A 21,598-nucleotide genomic window follows, 5' to 3' on the forward strand; every position below is an offset into this window, starting at 1 on the left:
TCACACTGAACAATGGCCTGAAGAGTACTTTCATTATTTCACTTCCTTTTTGGCCCTTTCTTTGCACCTTACAAACATACATAGACACACAAGACTACATAAACATGGGTTTTCTTCATCACGCATACCTTTACACAGGTTGACATTTCTTCCAAAACTATGGGTGTGGCATAATGATTACTTTACTTGTATTACTGTTATTCATTAAAGTATTGATGTTACAAGAAAAAAGTCGTAAAACATTGTTATGACAATAACTTTCTAACTAATATTAGGAGAAAAAACTGTTACTGTCACATAGTAAACAGCAGCATTTTAGCCAGAAGAAGAATAAAATCATATTATATGAAACAATGTCTGAAAAAAGTCGGAATGTTTTGAGAGTGAAGTAACATTACAATGTTACGACTTTAAAGGGTCACCTATATGAACACATGCTAATTTTTGAGTAAAGTTGTAATAATAATTCATTCATTTTCTACCGCTTATCCTCACAAGGGTCGCACAGGGTGCCGGAGCCTATCCCAGCTGTCTTTGGGTGAGGGACAGGGTCGCCAGCCAATCACAGGGCACATATAGACAAACAACCATTCACACTCACATTCATACCTATGGACAATTTGGAGTCGCCAATTAGCTTAGCATGTTTTTGGAATGTGGGAGGAAACTTCCAAAACTAGCATGCAAGGAAGAATATACAGACTCCAAACAGAGATGGCCGACAGTGGAATTGAACTCAGGTCTCCTAGCTGTGAGGCCTGTGCGCGAACCACTCTTCCACTGTGCGTCCGTCGTAATAATGTCATGACAAAAATGTTTTTTCGGACTCAAATTGCACCATGACAGGGAATGTGGGACAGTCAAATTGTGTGCCGTGTATGTCCAGTGCCCCCTTTTTGTTTTGAGTGTGTTTGTATTGCTGTTGACGTTTTGTTTAAATAATGTAAATAAATAAATAAAAATAAAGTTTTAATAAAAAACATTTTTTAAATGTTTTTTCAGTTATTTTTGCCCATGCGGCATTGAAGATATTCGTGTTCTGCCTAGCAACAAGTGACGAAAAGTGGCGAAATCCGAAAAATGAATTTTAGCTGTTGTCAATGCTTTTGTAATGAAGCCTTGCAAGCATCACGTCTCTTGTGACATCACAATAAAAGTGTGATGACTTTTATTGTGAGGACATTTATAATTATAATAATTTCTCTTTGTGAAGATATTTTTGCTGGTTCGCCCAACAAAAAAGCTTGGATGAGCTCCTCCTACTCCTTTGTGCTAGTAGAAAGGTCTGAAATTGACCTTGGCCTTTTGAACTGGACTCTGGATGAAGTTTCTCGTTAATCCTCTTATTTTGTAGGGGTCCCTGTCTGTGTGTGTGTGTGTGTGTACGAATGTGTGCATGCTCCTGTGCCATTAATCAAGCACTACGCATTGATGCCGTATCCAGTCGATTTAGCATCATTTCGTTTTCTCGCTTTCCTCCCTCACAATCTGTCCTTTCATCTCCTCTGTGCCTTTCTCTCCCCCCTCTCTGTCTCTCTCCAGATGCCCGTTTGCTTGCTACGCCTCATTAACAATTAATTACCAATCAGCTAGTCGAGTCACCCCTGGACCGCCGGGCCTTTCAATGATTCATTAGTTAGGGATACACAACGCTGCAGCACATAAACACACACAGCGGAAAAACTACATGAGCGCACAACATACCAGACACACACATTTGGTTCTTCACACTGAAGTCAACAAGACGACACATGAAAGCCCTCCTTCAAGCACACAGATTTGTCTTATCATAACACGCTCATTAAAAAGAGATGCAGGGATTGAAATGTTGGCTTGTGTGCACTTTGATGACAAATTGAAGGCTTTTCAGCACCTTTCAAAAAAAAAAAAAAAGTGCTTTGGCAATACAGAGCTGGCATACTTTGGAGGGAGGACATGACAATAATGAAGTCTGCAAGTCAGCCTATTAAAATGCACAAATGTTGCACTGCCGCATTCCGTCAGTTTGTCAACGTGAGTGATGGACTTCTACCGATGAATGTGGACATCACTATTTAAATTAAGAGGGGGGGAAATAAATACTTTCAAGGGCTTGCATTAATTTAGGACAAAAACCCTAATGGTGTTTCTGGTTGAACACACATGAACTTACAGTCTTAAACGCAACACTGATATGGCATTCAAGTCATGTTGTTGTTGTTGTTGTTAAGCTTTCTGCATCATCGGGTGTTGACTTGATTACGGAGCCACCCTGGGAGCTGAGCTATAAACAAACCTAGTTAACAATACCAGGGTGTATTGGAGCCAAAAAATAATGCTTAGGAAGTAGGAATTATGTGTGCAGCTACTAGAATAATGCCATAATGCTTCCATAAAAAGTCATAATGTTACGAAAATAAAGTTGTAATGTTAGATTTTAGATTAAGGATAAAGTTGTTGCAATACAACAAGACAAAAAAAATTATAATGGGAAAAAAAAAGTTGAAATTTTTAGAATAAGGCATAATAATATTAAAATAAAGTCAAAATATTATGCCAACACAGTGACAATATTAGGATAAGAACATTCACAAGAAGAAAGAAGAAAACCCTCTGGAGAAACAGAACAGAACAGCTGAAATTTTCGGAGAATACTGTCGTCCCTTGTTTATCTCTGAAGTGACACACTAAACGGGCGCCGCTTTAAACCTAAATCTAACAAGCTAACTTGCCTCCAATTCATTTATTCTAAACTAAACAATAGGTTTGAAACTGAGAGTGGTAGAAAAACAAAGGAAAGAAGCTAAAAACATACCACTTCCAGACGGAATGGTAGAACTTTTTTTCACTACGTCACGTCAAACTCTGCATCCCTGGCTGTAAGTTAAGGTAATGTTATGTAAGGCAATGTCTTTTCAATGTAACATTACAGATGCCTAGTGACCAGAATAATCAATTTGACTTGTCTTCACCATTTTCGGACTAATAATAGGTCGCAGTCAACCACAAAACAGCGCTCATTAATCAATTTATTTCTTATAAAAACATTGATCGCAATCGTAATTTACGAGAATAAACTCATATCATTAGGAAAAATATATACTGTGTATACCAAAACATTATGGGAATCATGCCATAATATTACAAGAACAATATTTACAAAGATTACGTGAAGTGGCCCTATTATGATCCTTCTTCAGCCCTTTGTATTGAGTTGTGGACTCCTATAGAGCAGTTACACACAATAACCCGCACAGAAAGCTTTCTAGATCTTACATTATCTGAACCTATTCCATCTGGATTTCCAAAATGTATTCCACCCATGGTCTGCCTCTAGGCACACCTACAGCGAAGTGGATTTAAGGAGGACTGCCGAACCTCATGTTCTAATTGTGTCGGTATAGGAGTTGATAAATGAATAAACCCTTTGGAGAGCTGCTTCAAAAGTAGTTAGGAGCTACTGGTAGCTCATAAACTACAAACTGGACATCCCTGACCTACCATGTATGAACTTGGAGTGGTAAAGGAGGTCCGCATTTACTGACAATCTCGGTAGGGGAAATGTGGTCGTTAGATGTTATTTGCGGGACTACATGTGCTTAAATTAACTCGGGTAGTCCCACTGAAAACTGTGACGCAGTCCTCCAGCTGTACACTGTGGTCTAGCAAATATTCAAGTGTCCATTGTATCCGTCTTCAGTATATGGCCCAGAAAAACTTTTATAAAAACGCTTATATGTGTAAACCCAGATAGTCAAAAATCATGTGGAACTATCTGAACAAGAAACATATATCGCGTATGATTTATATTCTACTTTAATAATAATCTACTTTAGATAACCTATTTCCAATCCTAGCACTCCCAAGTAAATCATTCTGTACTAGTCCCCAGTTCATCTTTCCTCTGAAAACAGCCACTTTATCCGCTGTCCCTCTTAGGCCCGCCCCCCCACAGAGACACTATTTTCTGATTGGCCAGCTTCCAGAAGCCTTCAAACGGGGCACTCTGCTGCTTGTTTTATGCATTCTGCCCCACACCTTGACCCTGTTTGTAAAAGTCTCTGCTGTCTGAAAGTTTACGCTCATCGGATTACTGCAAGTGGAGACGTCTCAGCTGAAGTGAGGAGATAATGTTTCGTCCAAGCTAGCCTACCAAGGATGAGGGACAACATGGACATTGGCCTCTGAGACAATGGCAGCCTGGATGTTGCGTTATAGCAGCAAATATGTCTATGCGCCTACAGCTCCAGCTTTGTTGACAACAAAAGTTTTTTTTTTGGTCTCCCTGCCAAGATTTTCCTTGCTGGACACAAAAGTGTGACCTTCCCCTGACCTTAACCCTCGCTACTGCCGCTCAATGGGACGTTTTATCAGCGCCTACACACACCATGAGCAACTTAGGCTAATTGTCAACATCGACTAGTAAAGCCCAGTCGGCTGGACCGATGCCTTTGGATAAATTTGTTTTCAGGAGATAAAGTCTCAACAACATGAAGTTGACTTGGGATGACTTGCACGGCGTGAAAGAATGGCGGCTCGTCTTTTAGGGAGTGTGCTCATGTTCGGGTGACCTTGGGACAGGGGCGTATGAGACTGATACACACACACACACACACACAAAATATGCCAATGTGCAGTGCCGCCTGGTGGTACTGAAGGAGCTGCGTTTTGCTTTTCTCGCTAAATGATCCATGATGAGTTCAGGGACTGTGGAGGAGGAGAAGAAGCCAGCAAATAATATTTGAGCACCTTTTTTTCACTCTAATAAACAGCAAGACATATTCCTTAAGACCTCATTTCTTCCTTGGGAGTTCCATTCATTCATTTTCTACCGCTTTTCCTCACGAGGGTCGCGGAGGTGCTGGAGCCTATCCCAGCTGTCTTTGGGCGAGAGGCGGGGTACACCCCAGACTGGTCGCCAGCCAATCACAGGGCACATATAGACAAACAACCATTCACACTCACATTCATACCTATGGACAATTTGGAGTCGCTAATTAACCTAGCATGTTTTTGGAATGTGGGAGGAAACCGGAGTACCCGGAGAAAACCCATGCATGCACGGGGAGAACATGCAAACTCCACACAGAGATGGCCGAGGGTGGAATTGAACCCTAGTCTCCTGGCTGTGAGGTCTGCGCACTAACCCCTTGGGAGGTTCATTTACTCTAATTAGGCATTAGAGGCGGGCCTTTTATTTTTTTACAATTATTTTGTAATACCGTAATTTCCAGTTTATAAACCGCTACAATCTTTTGTGCAACTTTGAAAAAAATTATGACCATGTTGTAATCTTGTCACATCTCGAAGTACTACTAATTGTTTAAATACTGTACCGTTCACAAGTCAGTGAGGTAACAGTAGCTCTTTCGTTAGCAAGCTATATGGGAACTCACAACGAGCTGTCAGCCCATCGTAAATCGCAGCAGGTCATTACTCAATATAACAGTCCGACTCACGGTGTCAATCTTAGAAGGTTATTATGGTAGTTTGTTTTGTTGAAGAGGGTATCAGGCCTTTATGGGGGCGGGACCTCTGGGCCTACTGGGCCAATACAGTTATTGGCATTCTGTTCATTATCATGGTTAATATTTTCATCACTATTATTCCAAACAGTAAGCATGACATTACTTTGTCCTCTCCATTATGGCCTTTATGATGTACTTCTGTTTGTTTCTGTTGTTTAGTTATTGTTGACGTTCTCGTCTCTTTCTGTATTGTCACCCTTTTATTTCTTTTCTCTTCTTCTCTATCCCCTCCTGCTCCGGTCGAACTGCTTCAAATGTGAATAACAAAAAAACATTAAATAAAGTCAAATAGAAGCTTTATACAGTGGGATGAAAAAGTTGGGCACCTGTGATAATTCATTCATTCATTTTCTACCGCTTTTTCCTCACGAGGGGTGGGTGCTGGAGCCTATCCCAGCTGTCTTTGGGCAAGAGGCGGGGTACACCCTGGACTGGCCGCCAGCCAATCACAGGGCACATATAGACAAACAACCATTCACACTCACATTCATACCTATGGCGCAATTTGGAGTCACCAATTAACCTAGCATGTTTTTGGAATGTGGGAGGAAACCGGAGTACCCGGAGAAAACCCACGCATGCACGGGGAGAACATGCAAACTCTGGTCTCCTAGCTGTGAGGTCTGCGCGCTAACCACTCGACCGCCGTGACCTGTGATAATTTTCCATTATAAATCACTGGTTGTTTTGATCAGCCATTTCAACTCTTAAGAGACGATGCAACTTGCAATTGGTCGCCTTAAATACCTTTTCTCATGATTGGTATGATATTGGTATGTAGGTCAAGGGTCAATGGGCTTACCAAATTTTGTGTTCCAATAATTAGTACTAAAGGTATTCAAATCAATAAAACAAGGGAGCTCACATTTTCTTATCTATCACTGTGTTCGTTTGCTATATGATATATTTAACTGGAATTTCTGATTCAAACAACCAGTGATTTATAAAAGAGAATCTTGAAAATTACCAGGGGTGTCTGGTCCCAAATGTCCCAAACTTTTTCATAGCACTGTACCATTTATTTCTGGACACTATTTGCGTTTGTCCCACGCGGAACAAATCCTTTTCTTGTGTTTCCTGATCATTTAAAGCGACAACCGCAGCTTTACAGTTGCCCTGACTGTTGTGCTTTATTGTTACCAAGACATCTCATGTTGGTTTTAATCAGAGTAAATGTTATTACAACCACCTCGTGGGAAAAGGAGATGCCTACCTGAAGAGCAGTGTTTATTTTTTTCAAGCTCACAAAGCACTCAGCATCTATTTGAGGAAATATTAGCGAGGCAGACTTCCTTAAACAGTCATACTGCTTGAGCAGTGCTGCAGATTCACTGTGGCGTTCAAGGACATCTCACTGGTTGTGATGGATGAATGCAGCGTATGATACATCCCATCCATCCATCCATCCAGGATCACTCCAATCATTTGGGGGAGGGGCATTCAAACTGGTAAATGTTGCAATGTTGCACTCTTTATTTAGTCAGCACGTTAAGTTTTCTGGTTGGGATTCGATTGTGTGGTGGTTGTCGCCTGCCTAATACATTGTGTGTTTTGCATTGTTGTGGCACAGCGGGCGATGCACACGGAGTCTGGTTATCTCCTAGTACAGCCATGTTTTTTTTGGTTTTTCCTGGCTGCTGGATCAAATACTGGCAAGAAAAGCTGAGGATAGTGCAAAAATATCCTCATTTAAAAACAATATTCTAGTTCCAATAGTAAGGCTGTTGGTGCAGACAGTCCCACTGAGTTCATTGTAATAACAACATACTTTATTAAGGCAATGAATAATTGAACAGATATATTCTATTCTAGTATACAGTATACGTTTATGCAAAAAGAACAATACCACCTACTAGTGGACTGGAGTGGAACATTACAAAGTATGACCAGAAGCTGACACGGCACGGACTGACCACTGCGCATTGGTTGAGGTTTGGAAATCTATAATTGCTTATTTATTTACATTTTGTATTGGGCAGAGTCCACAAAGGTAGCAATGCTATGTATTTCCTTCTATAGGTCAAGGTTGGGGCTGTTTTACTCAACTGCAGAGAGTGCCAGGTGTTTCACAGGGGAAAATTTCTAGGGGAGAGGCTTTTATCTATCTTACCTGTATTCATCTAAACTATACAATATTAATACATTTCCCATTGTGTCCAAATGTCTATTTATTCAGGCAATTAACTGAGGCAATGGGATTTAAATCAGGGGAACATGCTGTCCCTGAAGAAGTCCTTGGTCAAGCCAGCATTGTGAACTGCACTTTGTCTCGTTGAAAAACCCAGCTGTTACCACACAGATGAGGGCCCTCAGCCATGACGGACGCCTGTTGCAACATCTGCACGTAACCATCCACCGTTTGACGACCCTGCATCACCTGAAACTGCAGTGTTCCACTGACTGAAAAAGCACCCAACATCATGATGGACCCCCCCCTCTACTGTGCCGGGTAAAAACATCTCAGGTGGGATCTCCTGGTCATGCTAGTAACGTTGGAAGCCATAGAGATCGTCTAGTTTACATTTCTTATCAGGGAATTAAACTGTTCCACCTTTCAATGTCCCATGTTTTTGATGGTCCCTGGGCAGTTTTGTGGCGTTAAAGGAGACAAGGTCTTTGAATTTGAGTTTTTTGTTCTTGAAACCCTTTTACCGCAGACGCTGTCTGCTGGTTATTGCGTTGCAGTCTGCACCAATAAGGGCCTTAATTTGGGTCGAGGACCGCCCTGTGTCTTGACGGACGACCAATTGGATCATCAGCACAGCGCAGGGGTAATTTTTTGGGGGTCTATCACATGACTTTTTTGTTGTTTGTTTTGCAATGGCACGCTGCGAGAGGCCTTGCTTACGCAGCTCGACAATCCAACCATGTTCAAGAAGATAAAGCTTCTTAGCTTTAGCTATCAGGAAGGCAGAAAAGGCCTGACAGAAAATGAACATTTTGAGCAGATTCTGGCTTTTATAGCATGTGGTCTTAAACTTTTGATCACATGAAGGGTTGTTTGTCTATATGTGCCCTGTGATTGGCTGGCGACGAGTCCAGGGTGTACCCCGCCTCTCGCCCAAAGACAGCTGGGATAGGTTCCAGCACCCCCGCGACCCTCATGAGGATAAGCGGTAGAAACTGAATGAATGAAAAACAATCTATTTCAGTTTATTAATTTTTGCTTTTTCATTACAAATTCCAACTGTGTATTTTTTTTTTTTTTTTAACCGCAGTCCCCCTTCTTGCTTTTGCATATTGGAGCGCTACTTAAAACCTCATTCAGGTCCAAAAGTGCAAAATGCATATTCTAGCAATTTTTCAACTGGTCTAATATTTTGATCAGAGCTGTATATATATACAGTATTTTTATATATACAGTACATGACATTTGTAATACATGTAGATGATGGATGAGTGCATATGTTTAACTTTAGACTCTACTTGATATCAGGTATCTTTTCAAGTCTATTACAACAGAGGTCACTATTTAAAAATCTATTAGTTGCAAGGCATTTAAAATTGTGATTCATACGGACTATATTATATTATTACTAATACTAATTCTAGCGATACAGTTACTTAGTAAGCTTCTCATAGGGTTACATTTCAGATGCAGTGTTTTTCATTCACCAATGAATCAGCAAGCGGCATCTATTAAGAGCAAATGCCACTATTGTCAACACCTAATTGTCAACACTTTGCGTAGGAGGAAAGCATTTATTTATTTTCTTTTTCATTCATTTCAAATAATGCCTTTAACAACAAATAATATTAGTAAGCATGTGGCGTTTATTAAAGTGGTTGCTGATTAAATTGGGGTGAGGCGCCTTGGAGCAGTTTCCAACATTTATAAAGCATTTACAAAAAGGGGGGGGGGCTTGTTGGGGGGGGGGGGGGGGGGTCCACAGACCATGATGTCCACTGCCCAAGGGCACCCATCAGGAAGCTGACTCTATTCACATGTGATTCATTGGTATTCACCACTGCGGCAGGTCTCGAACCTGTGACCACTGAATCTGGACACCACGTGAGCAGCCAATGAATAATCAAACTTAATGGCAGTCACGTGTCGCACACCTGTAACCGGTCTCACGTCCGCCATGATGATGATAATGACGACGACAATGATGATAATTACGTTTAAAAAAAAAAGACGATTCATAAGACTGTCTGCGATGATGGCAGCGTCGGAAAGAAAGCGAACACACAACCTCCCGAGGACACGAGCGAAACTGGCGCACTAAAATGAGGAAGAATGTTGTTTTTTTTTTAATGGCGACAGATGCAAATAACTTAACGCGAATGGAACGGAGCACCTGCGTATGACTCCTCCATCGTCATGGCAGGTGGGGAAAGAAATAACAATAGATATGCTAATGTTTATAATATGCAACACTGACCTCTTTGGTGTCCACGACGCCTTTGACATATTTCCCGAGGACCGTGTCCACGCAGAGGACACTGGACATCGCGACCAGACACAGGAGTCTCCCTCCGACGACCCGCGCCTCCATCTTTCTCTCTCCCACGCCAAGGCTCGTCTGAGCCCCCGGCAGCCTCGGAGCTGGTGTCCGGACGGGCACGAGCTCACAGGGCGGGAGAGAGAGGGAGAGAGAGAGAGAATGCTCGGCGCGTTCATGTGATCACCCCCTCCACACACACACACACATTAAAAATGCCTTTGAACACAATTTAGTGCTGTTTCCTATGATAAGCCAATGGGATAAATTAATTCATTTATTCATTCATTTTCTACCGCTTTTTCCTCACGAGGGTCGTGGGGGTGCTGGAGCCTATCCCAGCTGTCTTAGGGCGAGAGGCGGGGGTACACCCTGGACTGGTCGCCAGCCAATCACAGGGCACATATAGACAAACAACCATTCACACTCACATTCATACCTATGGAGTTAATTTAGAGTCGCCAATTAACCTAGCATGTTTTTGGAATGTGGGAGGAAAAAAACGGAGTACCCGGAGAAAACCCACGCATGCACGGGGAGAACATGCAAACTCCACACAGAGATGGCCGAGGGTGGAATTGAACCCTGGTCTCCTAGCTGTGAGGTCTGCGCGCTAACCACTCGACCACCGTGTCGCCCCAATGGGATAAATATAGGATAAAAATGATTAAATAACTGTGTGGATGCTAGGAGAAAAGTACGGCATATTCATTTGCTAAAACATGCATTTGTCTCTGTTTTCGCTTGTTTCAAGGACAGCATCATCATTTTTTTTAATAATCCGAACTGGGTGGCTAAATATGGTGTGTCAAAATTCTTTTTACTCTTAACGGCCACACTATTCTTGATTATCTACTTTTAATGACAGAATTTCTCCACTCAGGCACGGCGGTCTAGTGGTTAGCACGCAATGTGGTCTGTTGTTTACAAAGTGCTCCTGAAAAAAAAGGGACACAAGAACATGATAATAATAATAATGGGGCTGCACGGCCGTTGCGTGGTTAGCGCGCAGACCTCACAGCTAGGAGACCAGGGTTCAATTCCACCCTCGGCCATCTCTGTGTGGAGTTTGCATGTGTGGGTTTCCTCCCACATTCCAAAAACATGCTAGGTTAATTGGCAACTCCAAATTGTCCATAGGTATGAATGTGAGTGTGAATGGTTGTTTGTCTATATGTGCCCTGTGATTGGCTGGCGACCAGTCCACGGTGTATCCCGCCTCTCGCCAGAAGACAGCTGGGATAGGCTCCAGCACCCCCCGCAACCCTCATGAGGAAAAAACGGTAGAAAATGAATGAATGAATGAATAAATTTCTCAATTCATTCAATGCAGTGGATAGCTTGGGATGTTGTGGGACTTTCTTGAAAGACACGAAAGTTTGGAACAGTACTTTTGTGGTGGTTTCCCTTTCTAAAGAAGTTGTGTTCCAACAACACGGGAATTGCTCTCAAGCCTCCCTGGGAAAATCTATTCCAGTGTGGTTTTCGTCCTGGTCGTGGAACACCGGAGCATGCAGCTCTGGAGGTTGGGAATTGATAAAGTCCTCTCAAGGCGTCCTGGGGGATCCACCAGGAATACAGTGTTAGTGGCATTCTACTATGTGCCATTCAGTCCTTACATGATCCTGGTTCGCATTGCCAGCTGTAAATTCAACCTGTTCAATGCTGCTCTTTGTCATAGATTATGTTCATAATTTTAATGGACAGAATTTATAGATGCAACCAAGTTCTTAAGACTGTCCAGTTTCGGGGCTTTAGGATCTCATGTCTGGTATTTGCAGATGATGTAGTCCTGATGATCGGTTTGCAGCTGAGTGTGAAGCGCTCTCATCAGAACGCTTCTCATCAGATGGAGAAGGGTGGATTGCATCCTTTGGGTTGGGAGTGAGGTCTTTGCTGCAGGTGGAGTAGTTAAAATACCTCTGGCTCTTGTTCATGAGTGAGGGAGAGAGGGCTCATCACGAAAATGAGAGGCGGATCGGCACAGCGTCTGCAGAGATGCGGCCACTATACAGGTCTGTCGAGGTAAAGAGAGAGCTGAGCCGTAAGGCAACGTTCTTGATTTATCAGCCAATCGATGCTCAAACCCTCACCTATGGCCATGAGCTCTGGGTCGTGACCGAAAGAGCAAGATTGCAGATGCATGTGCCCGAAATGAGTTTCCTCTACAGGGTGGTGGGACTCATCCAAGGTCATCTGGGAGGAGCTCAAGAGTCGAACCACTGTTCCCTCACATTGAGGGGAGCCAGTTGATGCGACTTGGGCATCTAGTCCGGAAGCCTCCTAGATCTAGGGCACGTTGGAGGGAACTGGAAGAGGTGGCCAGAGACCAGAAACAATGGACCTTTAGGCTCACTGCATTTCTTCAAGGAGACACATTAGGTTGGTTAGTGACTCAACACACAATACAAAGCACTGAAAATAGAGAAACAAATCTCAGATCAACACAAACATGCACTCATATATAAACAATCAAAAGTGTAAAGTATAGAGTATATATTTTTGCCACAAGAGTGTGTGTGTGACAAAGTGAATGAGTTGGAGTTCATCACTTGTTGTATTCAGGATTTCATTGTTTGTGGAGTTATGTCATTGATAATTATAGGTTATCACATGGTTTGTCTGGTATCAGGCCAGGTATCATGCCCCCAAGTGTCAGTATCAGCCCGAGATCTTATTATCACATACTAATTAATCATGAGCTTATTATCACATACTATTTAATCAAAAGACCATTTTGTTTCCAGAAAATGTTCAGTTTATTACATGTATTATATCTAAACAGTGTAAACACAACAATTGCAAAAATATTTCAACAATAATATTTTATCAACAGTCTTATCTTATCAATGTCTGACAATTAAAGTTCCATTAATCAAGTTGGGTTTTTTGGTGACTGGAGAAGCACTAGGCACTAAGCACTTGTGTGCTGTTCTCTGATTGGTTGTTTCACGGGCACGATACCAGAGCAGCGCGCTCTGAGTGGACAGCTACGGGGGCTGATACTGGACATGGTTAAACTCGATATTTTATCAGTATCACTGCCCTGGGCTTGGACACAGTATCATTTCAGCCTTTTCCCGTATCATTCATGGGCGGTTTCTAGGGTACAGGGCCAATTAATACTGTAGTATGTGATCATGGTGATGTATTAATCCAAGCTAAATTGGGATTCGAACAGGTGTACAGAGTTTGTCTTACCTGGGGATACTTACCAAGGGAGTCACCTGCAGGAATGTTTGGCAAGGAGCCGCCATGAGTCTCTGGGTTTTATAGGTTTGGTGATGTCATTAGTGACATCACATCAGATCAGACCATACCATGTACTGGGATGGGGGGAGTGGGTTGTAAGGTTGGATGGGTATTTAATCTTGGGTTCGGGTAGGGAAATATGTGTATGGGTTAATGTGTTATGGAGAGTTGTAGTAGCAGTACTGCAGTACTAGATTTCAGTGATGTGAGTGAATACCTTTTTTCTTCTTGTTGTTTTGGGAAGTTAAGTCATTCTTTTTTTTTTTCAAAATTATTTTTTTTATTGTTAATGTTTTTCATAAGTTTCTCTGCCAAGCTAAATAAATGTGCCTAGACTGGGCGAACTGCAAATCTGCAAATCCTGAATTGTTTGGCCTTCGGACACCACATTACAACAGTGTGGTGGGATACATTTATTTTTTTTTAATACAAATCAACAGACATTCAGAGTATGAAACCTGCAAAGAATCAAACCTGATGTACAGCTCTTCAGATAATATCTACACAGATTATACAATGGTAAAAATACATGTTTTTTTTTTTATTCAGAGATTTGCACTTGTGGTGTTTATGGGAAAAACAAAGTTATGTATAAATACAGCTCTATGGCTTGTTTGTTTACACCCTGATTAGCATGCTGCTATTAACGGCATGTCAATTAAAGGGGACCTATTATGCTCATTTTCTGTGCTTTGTATTGAGTTGTTGACTCCTATAGAGAAGCTACACACGATAACCCGCACAGAAAGCTTTCTAGATCTTCCAGAATCTCCAGCTCTTTCTGCAGTGTTTCCATAGACTTCCTGCTTCCGACCCAAATGGTCTGTTTAACTTACTCCACCCCGGACCTTTCTTTAGGTACGGCCACTCCGCTGTGATTAGTCACACTCCCAAGCGCTCCCTAGAACTTCCGGATTCCGCGTTTACTCAGGGCAGTCAATCTGCAGCCCATATAAGGAAGTCCGGAGTTTTAAACCAGAGCGTGCAGAGCCATATAAAACCTCTTTCAGGGCTCACTTACAAATGCGTAAACCTCATTATCTGATGCTTTGGCACCATTTAAAAAGGAGAATAATATTTATAGGTTAAAAAAGTGGAAAAAGGATATTAGGTCCCCTTTAAAAGAAATCAACAGAAAAAATGGTCCAAACATTATGAACACTGCGATCTGTGGTCTTTGGTTCCGATTCAGTCCTATGATGTTGAACGTTTTTGTAGAACGTAATTGTAGAAAAGTGGACACAGTTTATGTCTGAAGCTAGCTTAAAAAAATTATAATTATAATTGAATTGATTCTGGTCCAGCAGCAATGATCTCTTTTGAGGGATTGATTTTGAATGACATCAGACTCTTGGTTGCTAAAAAGGTGGACATCTAATGTCACATCGGCAGGAAATGAGACAATTTTCAGTATTCAAACTATGGCTGAACATGCGGCAGTTAAGCCAATTTCCAAACAAGAAAACAATTATTTTACAAAAAAAACATGTGCTCTAAAATGTGTGCGGTAGTTGGGGTCGAACATCAGACAATGAAATAATCATTCCACCGGTCTAACTCTTGAATACAGTTTCTTGGTTGCTTGTCGGTGATGCTCGCAGGCCGACAATGTTAAAGCTTGTCAATGTCATGGTTGAAAAAAAAAAAAAAAAAAAAAGCCAACAGGAACTTCAGGCAATATGCGGATCAGCAGCATTTAAAAAAAAAAATTAAAACCCTGACTCAACTAATGTGTTTTATAGACTTTGTTGTTCTAAATACTCAGTCATGTATGAAGCTGGACATACAGTACACTTGTTTTTTTAACTGAACTGAGACACTCAACTGTCTGTAGACCTGAAATGCTGATGCTAAAAACAAAGCTAACAACGAAGCAATACATCTTGTTCCTTGAACTGTGCTTAAAACTACAGAATGATGTGTAGAGACCCAACCGACACACTTCCTATCTTGATTTGCATGTATTGTTTAGCCTCTTTGACGTAATGAACATTACCCGATTTACTCAAATATAAAAGTTGTCTCAAATTCGGCACTTTGAAATACACTTCAAAAAGCCTTTTGAAAACAAACTTAAGTTTCCTAATACAGTCGTCCCCGCCGTTCCAGAAGTGATTCCAGAACCAATCGCGATAAGTGAATTTCTGTTTAACATAACATTACAGCCCTGTAGACATGAACATGTTACTTTTAAACTACTATTTTTTATTTACCACATTGCACAGGCTACCGGAACAATGCACGGACAAAAGATATGGCTGCTTCTACCATGGCAAGATACCGAGCTAACAAGTTTGCCTCTCCAGTTTACTTAATCTAAACTTAAAAAAAATGTTTCCAATAGAGTGGGGAAGAAGAACATAGTAAGAAGACTTACCACTTCCACATGGAATGGGAGGATAACTTTTCTCCCTACTCTATCAAGTCAGACATGCCAGGGCTGACTATGTTAAGGTTGCTTTATGTTTTACAGATCCGCGAGGTCGGCTTGGCTCTGTTCAGCCCGAATTTCCCGCACTAAACACCTAGGAAATCTTCTAACTAGGCCGACGAGCAGGAGATCCTGCTTATTTGTAACTTATTTGTAGTTGTATATATGTATTTGGTGTGCATTAAAAAGAGCGGGTTTTATTTCCAAGTCAAATCAGTCATGTTTTCAGTCATGTGTTTTTTGTTTTTTGTAAGCACATTGTCACCCTGTTGTGTTCAAGGACCACCTTCTCTTCCTCTTCTGTCGCAAATAAATACAGCACAATTCCTATTCTTCAAGAAGTAGACGCCATGTTGGAAGTTCAGTAAACAATGGCAAATTTTGTCCACTTTAGTTTAGTACTGTGGAAGATGCATGTTTCGATCTTTTAGTTTTGATCTTTTAGTTTTGGATTATTACTTTTTAATTTTGGAAACTCTGTTTATAAAATGTGCTATATAAATAAAGTGGATTGGATTGGATATACTGCCCCCACTGGCGGATTTCCATGCGGCTTGTTGGTTACCTTTAAGGTAATGTAATACATTGCCTCAACAATGTAGCATTACTGATGCTTCATGACCTGAATATTACATATAACTTGTCTTTCAAAATTTTTTGACAAATCGTCAACCTTAGTGATCAAATTAATCAAATAATTTTTGATTAAGATATTTTTGAGGGAACAATGTTCAAACCACGATATAGCAAGGGACGACTGTATATCGAGTGTTGTACTTCGATATTAGCATTGTAGCATTGTATCGCAGCTTACTCAACTGAGAGTACCGCCCCATTGTTGTACGACAGTTCAAGATCTGATACTTTGGTTTTTACAAACAACACCTGACACGACAATAAATCTACTCAGAATCATACTTAATTGACAGTGCACAGCTAGCTTAAACGAAAAGTAAATATCCTTGAGAACCTATGTTTGGTCGTTTGAGCAGCTGGTGATGATTAAAGTGCTAGTACGGGCCTCAGTGCAACCGACGTGGTAGCTTCGGGCACACAGGCGAGGACTGACAGAATAACCCCAAAAAATTCTACAAGCCATAAAGTCGCTTACAAACATCAGGACAAACCACAGCAAAAGTGCAAGAAGGCGCAAACTTGAGGCCTATAGCGTGCTAGAGAGAGAGAGGATGAAAATAAAAGCTCAGTCTAGTCTTTGATGCTGCTGCCTTTCTTCATCAATCCGACAGGAAAATGTTGCGGTAAATACTTCAGGCTGACACAAGCGAGCGCCGCCTAATCCGCTATAGTACGTCTTCTACTTCTGAAAAATCCCTCTTCTCTGTAGCACTTTGGCTAAATCCTTTCCGCCCGCCATCACATGAACCTGAAAAACGCCACCCTGTGGCGTGCAGTTTATCGCCGCCATTGTTGGCAGTTACAGAAAGCCCCCCCCCCCCACATACTGAACAATTTCTGTGCTTCTGTTGCAAAACACTTCTAAAAAAGGCGTGACCTCAAGTTATTTGGATGCGGCTCGGAATAAGAAGACTGTGGAGATGGAACCAGCAGCAAGGGCCCGTGCAATCTCTTTTCTTGGTCAGGGTCCTCAAAGCAGCAACACTTGGGATTTGTGAAAGCAGCTCGTCAGGCACGAAATCAGTCGTGTTGACAGAAGTGCGACTTTGACACACTGCGTGCAGTGTGAAGAAGCAGTAAGAAGCAGCAAGGGGATTGTGCGGTCGAGGAAAGTGTGAAAATATACTATTTAGCATCTTCTAGCTCAGTGATTTTCAACCTTTTTTGAGCCACGGCACGTTTTTTTTTTTTATACATTGTAAAAATCTTGTGGCACACCACGAACCAAAAATGTTACAAAATGTCAATCAATCAATAAGTCTATCGGAGGAACAAGGTAGGTGTTGCCACACGGACCGATATTCCATTGCTCTGCCAGTCTTGACACCACAGACACTCGACAGTAGCCACGTTTTTAACATGACGACTTTTTCTCTTTCCGAATGACCTTTCGGGAAACAATGGTATCCATAGAAAGGAATATTCCAATCTCTTGTCTACATGCACCCTGAAAATCAAACAGAATAGTCAATAGGGCATGCCCAGTAAAACGTAAACATCAACATCACGTGATACCGGCTTCCCCAAGTTTTTCTTTCACTTGTCGGAATATCTCCGTATTGACAGTTTTTCGTCTGTTCAGTCTTGAAATTTAGTTTGAATCAAAATTGCTGGCCTCCATTTTTAAAACTGAAGAACGTCTGGATTTGGGTCCATGTATACTATTGACATAAAGGCTACTGACATAATATTTGCAAATGATGATTAATAAATGTTAATTATAAAAAGTGATATTGGATAATTCCTCACGGCACACCTGACGGTTTCTCAAGGTACGCTAGTGGTTGAAAATCACTGTTCTAGCCGACACTGGAATACTCAAGGTTCCAAAATGCATTACTTGCATTCGTAATATCGTGTGTGGGTAAATATTACATGAACTACTATTATGTACTAATGATTACAAATCCTCTTCAGTACTCAGTACTAAGAATACTCATTTACCCGCAGAGCAGCTGGTCGTGAAGTTCTGAGCACATTCAAACTGTGTAATCAACAGCATGTGGATTAACGACTAAATACATACAGCAAAATAGAAAAATAGGACGCTTTAGCAAATGATTACCAGGAGATAAAACTTCAGTGCAGCCTCTCAAAGTCTGTTACACTTTTTGAAAGTGAGTTAATCCAATTTGGGCTGCATGTCAACAGAGTTAGCGTCCACAAAGTGAGCTTGTATTGACAGCAAAATGGGAGTAATGGGGAGAGCACAATGCACAGTTATCAAGTGTGATTTGGAAGAGACTCTCCAGCAGGACAAGGGGCCATTCAGATTGCGATGATTTGACGGAGGAACATTTTATCTGATTAGCAGGCTCGGTGTGTGATGAATCACAGGATCGAGTCGAGCATTTTGGCTTGGAGAAATAATCCACGATGCCTTGTGTAAGTGAGTGCTGATTTACGTTTAAAAAAAAATCCCTGCTGCTATATTACAATTACAGTAAACCTCGGATATATCGGACTCTGATATATCGGAAATTCGCTCACAACGGACAGATAAAAAAGAACCAATTTTTCTGTAATGCCTTTCCAATAAAAATAAAAAATAAAAAAATAAAAATTCATTGCATATATCGGATTTTTTATAACGGATTTCGCCTATTTCGGACATCCCGTTCCAATGCATTTCCATTAAATTTCCCTCGCATATATCGGATGGCCGCATCGTGGCGCTCCGATTCGCCGAATCGTGACAGGCCGCTATACGACGTCATTTGCAGCGTTTGCAGCGTTGCCTGCGCGTCCAGGTACATTGAAAACATAGTCAAGGAAGTGCCTTTTTATAACGGATAAAATCCGATTTACGCATATACCGGATATAAATCAGATATATGCGTGAAACGGACATTTTCCGGTATACGCATATAACGGATTTCGCTTATATCGGACAAAACCAGTGGGAACAATTGAATCCGATATATCCGAGGTTTACTGTACTTATGAATCACCATGTTATTGGGTTATAAGTGCAGGATGGCGTTCATACAGGAATGCCATCATTTTACAGCAGAGGGAGAATTCCCGGTCCGTGTCAATTGCTTCTGTTATCTGGTATAAATTTCACACACAGAGATTATGCAAAATGGTCGCATCAGTGCTGCGCAGCAGGATATTGCGCTTTCACACAGCAACAAAGTTGGACACATATGGTCCCAGAATTGCGGCATACCCTTACACAGGTAGCGTGCCACCTGTTACGACCCCATTCCTTTTCGTTGCCATTTATACAGAACAGCAACAAGCGGGAAAAAAAAAAATCTGGCCTTTACAGGGCAGCATAAAAAGGGGCTTTTGTCTCTGGTGATCTTTACTGCTTGTATGAAGTAGAGTCTTATAATGAAAGTTTATCTAAGCTTCCACACCCCCGATGTCAGTGCTGCTTTCAGCCACAGTTACAAAATCTTCAGTCGTTTTAGCCCCAAGCTCCTTATCCAGCTCACCTCCATCAAAAAGGGTAGTGGCGTCCTCGGAGTGGGCCAGCAAGCCCCTGTCGGTCCGTTCCAGCTTGCGGTGTTTGCGTGGCTCCGGGGGCGTCTCCTCTTGGGTGAAGACGGCGCGGATTCGCTCGGCGCACACATTGCCGGCCTCCCTGGTCTCCTTGGAGAGCTGTGATAGGCTGAGGAAGCCATGGGGGAGGTCGTCCACCACGCACAGCGTGACAGGCTGCCCGACGTTCCTCAGGCGCTTGGCAAACATCACAGAGTCATCCAGCATGGGGTCCAGTGCACAAGCCTGAGAGGGAAGGGGTGGTGGTGGTGGTGGTGGGAGGGGGGGGTGATGAAAAGCACATTCAGATTCCCTGCAGACGTGTCAAGCATCTCAATGAAGGGATGAAGAGAAGGAAGCCAAGTGGCCATCTCTCTTTAGTCCAAGCCATGTTTACCATCTCGCTGAGTCAGTGGAGCCATTTTAAAAAAGGACAAACAATACCTTGTAGGCTTGTTTGTTGCTGCAGCTGTTCATATCGTTATAGAGTTTACTTTTTTTTATCATCAACAATTATTATAAGTATTCTTCCAAGGATGCTCCTATTAAATCTGGGTGACAAGCCATACTTTTCGGACCTATGAATGTAGTAGAATATTGTATTCTCATGCCCTGAAAGAAGTTTGGGGTTGCTCAAAACGAGTTTCAAAAGGCGCCGTAAAACTGCCCCTTTGCGCTTGAGGCAAAAAGAGGTGATGACACAACTGCACAATACAAAAGATCCTGTTTGGTGCAGTTTTAAGCTTTAAAAACGTCCGCAAGGTGGCAGAAGTGCATTTTATAAGAGCTCAGCATGCTCATCTTTCCCATGCAATAGAGCTCGCCGCAGCAAGTAGGAAGTCATAAAGCATGGAGTTGTGTAGCGTGCACAAGGTTAAGTATTGAAAGGATATTTTTAATGCACGCACAACACACAGTTTAGAGCAGAATGTGAAAATTATAAATATTGCATGGTGTTATATTTGTAAATAAATTGTTATTTTTATGTAAAACAACAATGGTTTGTGTTGTGGCATAGTTGTTTAGATATTTTGGTTAAATTTGTGTCAAAGTGCTTAAAATATATCTTTTCACAAAAAGGTGTTTTTCTTCCCTGGTTAGCAACTTATTTGAAATTATAATAAATGTAAGTGATAATGTGCAGATATCAATAAAAAATCCTATATTCAAGCACTTCTAGTCATCTGTGCAGGCCAGTTTATGGAAATTCATACAAATTGCTAATAGTCTTGCTAATATATTCAGACATTAGCAGATTTAAATACATTTGATAGCGGGGGGCTGCTAGCTGTGGCGTTAAGTCTTTTCCAGTTTTCAAGCTCTGTAATACGCAGACAGCTAACACTAATTACCCAAAGGGTGATAAACATCTAGCCCTTGTGTATGTAAGTGTACTGGAATTCCTCCAGCTGGTGCATCTCTTTCGCTTACCACGATGTGAACAGGCGGAAGAGCTTTCAGCATGCTATCAGGGGCCAGCAGAGGGGAGCAGAATGGGTCCTTGACCACCGGCGAACTGTGCAACTTCATCTCAGAAAGCTGCTGTGAACGCAGGGGCTCAAAGCCCAGCGGGAACTCAGATCCCTCCTCGCCACCAGGGGGTGGTATCGCCACGGAAGGCAGGTTTGCAGGTGGGGAGTAATCAGGTTCATTGGAGATGGAGAAATTGACTTCTTCAGGCTGCATAAAGAGTGGAAAATGTCAGTCAGCAAACAAGGCATCGGACACTAGTCAGACATATTTATATATTTGTTATTCATTAATTTATCAGTGGTCTCCAACTGCAGGTTCTGGCTGTATGCATTAGTTTAAGAGTGACCTGACCAAGACAAAGTTTT

The 21,598-nt window shown here is 41.8% G+C and overlaps 2 protein-coding genes across 9 annotated transcripts in view; both read right to left on the reverse strand.

The window, feature by feature from the left end:
• Positions 1 to 10,091, reverse strand: part of tmem145 (transmembrane protein 145) — a 30,852-nt gene extending 20,761 nt beyond the window's left edge. The window contains exon 1 of the mRNA XM_058054142.1: positions 9,893 to 10,091. Within this exon, the coding sequence (XP_057910125.1) occupies positions 9,893 to 10,006 (114 nt within the window). The 5' untranslated portion in view covers positions 10,007 to 10,091. The remainder of the gene's footprint in view (positions 1 to 9,892) is intronic.
• A 4,751-nt stretch (positions 10,092 to 14,842) lies between these two features.
• The window catches only part of lipeb (lipase, hormone-sensitive b), a 31,624-nt gene continuing 24,868 nt past the window's right edge, over positions 14,843 to 21,598 (reverse strand). For all 8 annotated transcript variants that reach the window (XM_058053231.1, XM_058053233.1, XM_058053230.1 and 5 more), the window contains 2 exons: positions 21,192 to 21,440; positions 14,843 to 20,006 (listed from right to left, as the gene is read on the reverse strand). In XM_058053231.1, coding sequence (XP_057909214.1) covers positions 19,623 to 20,006; positions 21,192 to 21,440 — 633 coding nt within the window. In that variant the 3' untranslated portion in view covers positions 14,843 to 19,622. The remainder of the gene's footprint in view (positions 20,007 to 21,191; positions 21,441 to 21,598) is intronic.

This window comes from Doryrhamphus excisus, chromosome 17 (assembly GCF_030265055.1).
Source record: "Doryrhamphus excisus isolate RoL2022-K1 chromosome 17, RoL_Dexc_1.0, whole genome shotgun sequence".
Classification (NCBI taxonomy): Eukaryota; Metazoa; Chordata; class Actinopteri; order Syngnathiformes; family Syngnathidae; genus Doryrhamphus; species Doryrhamphus excisus.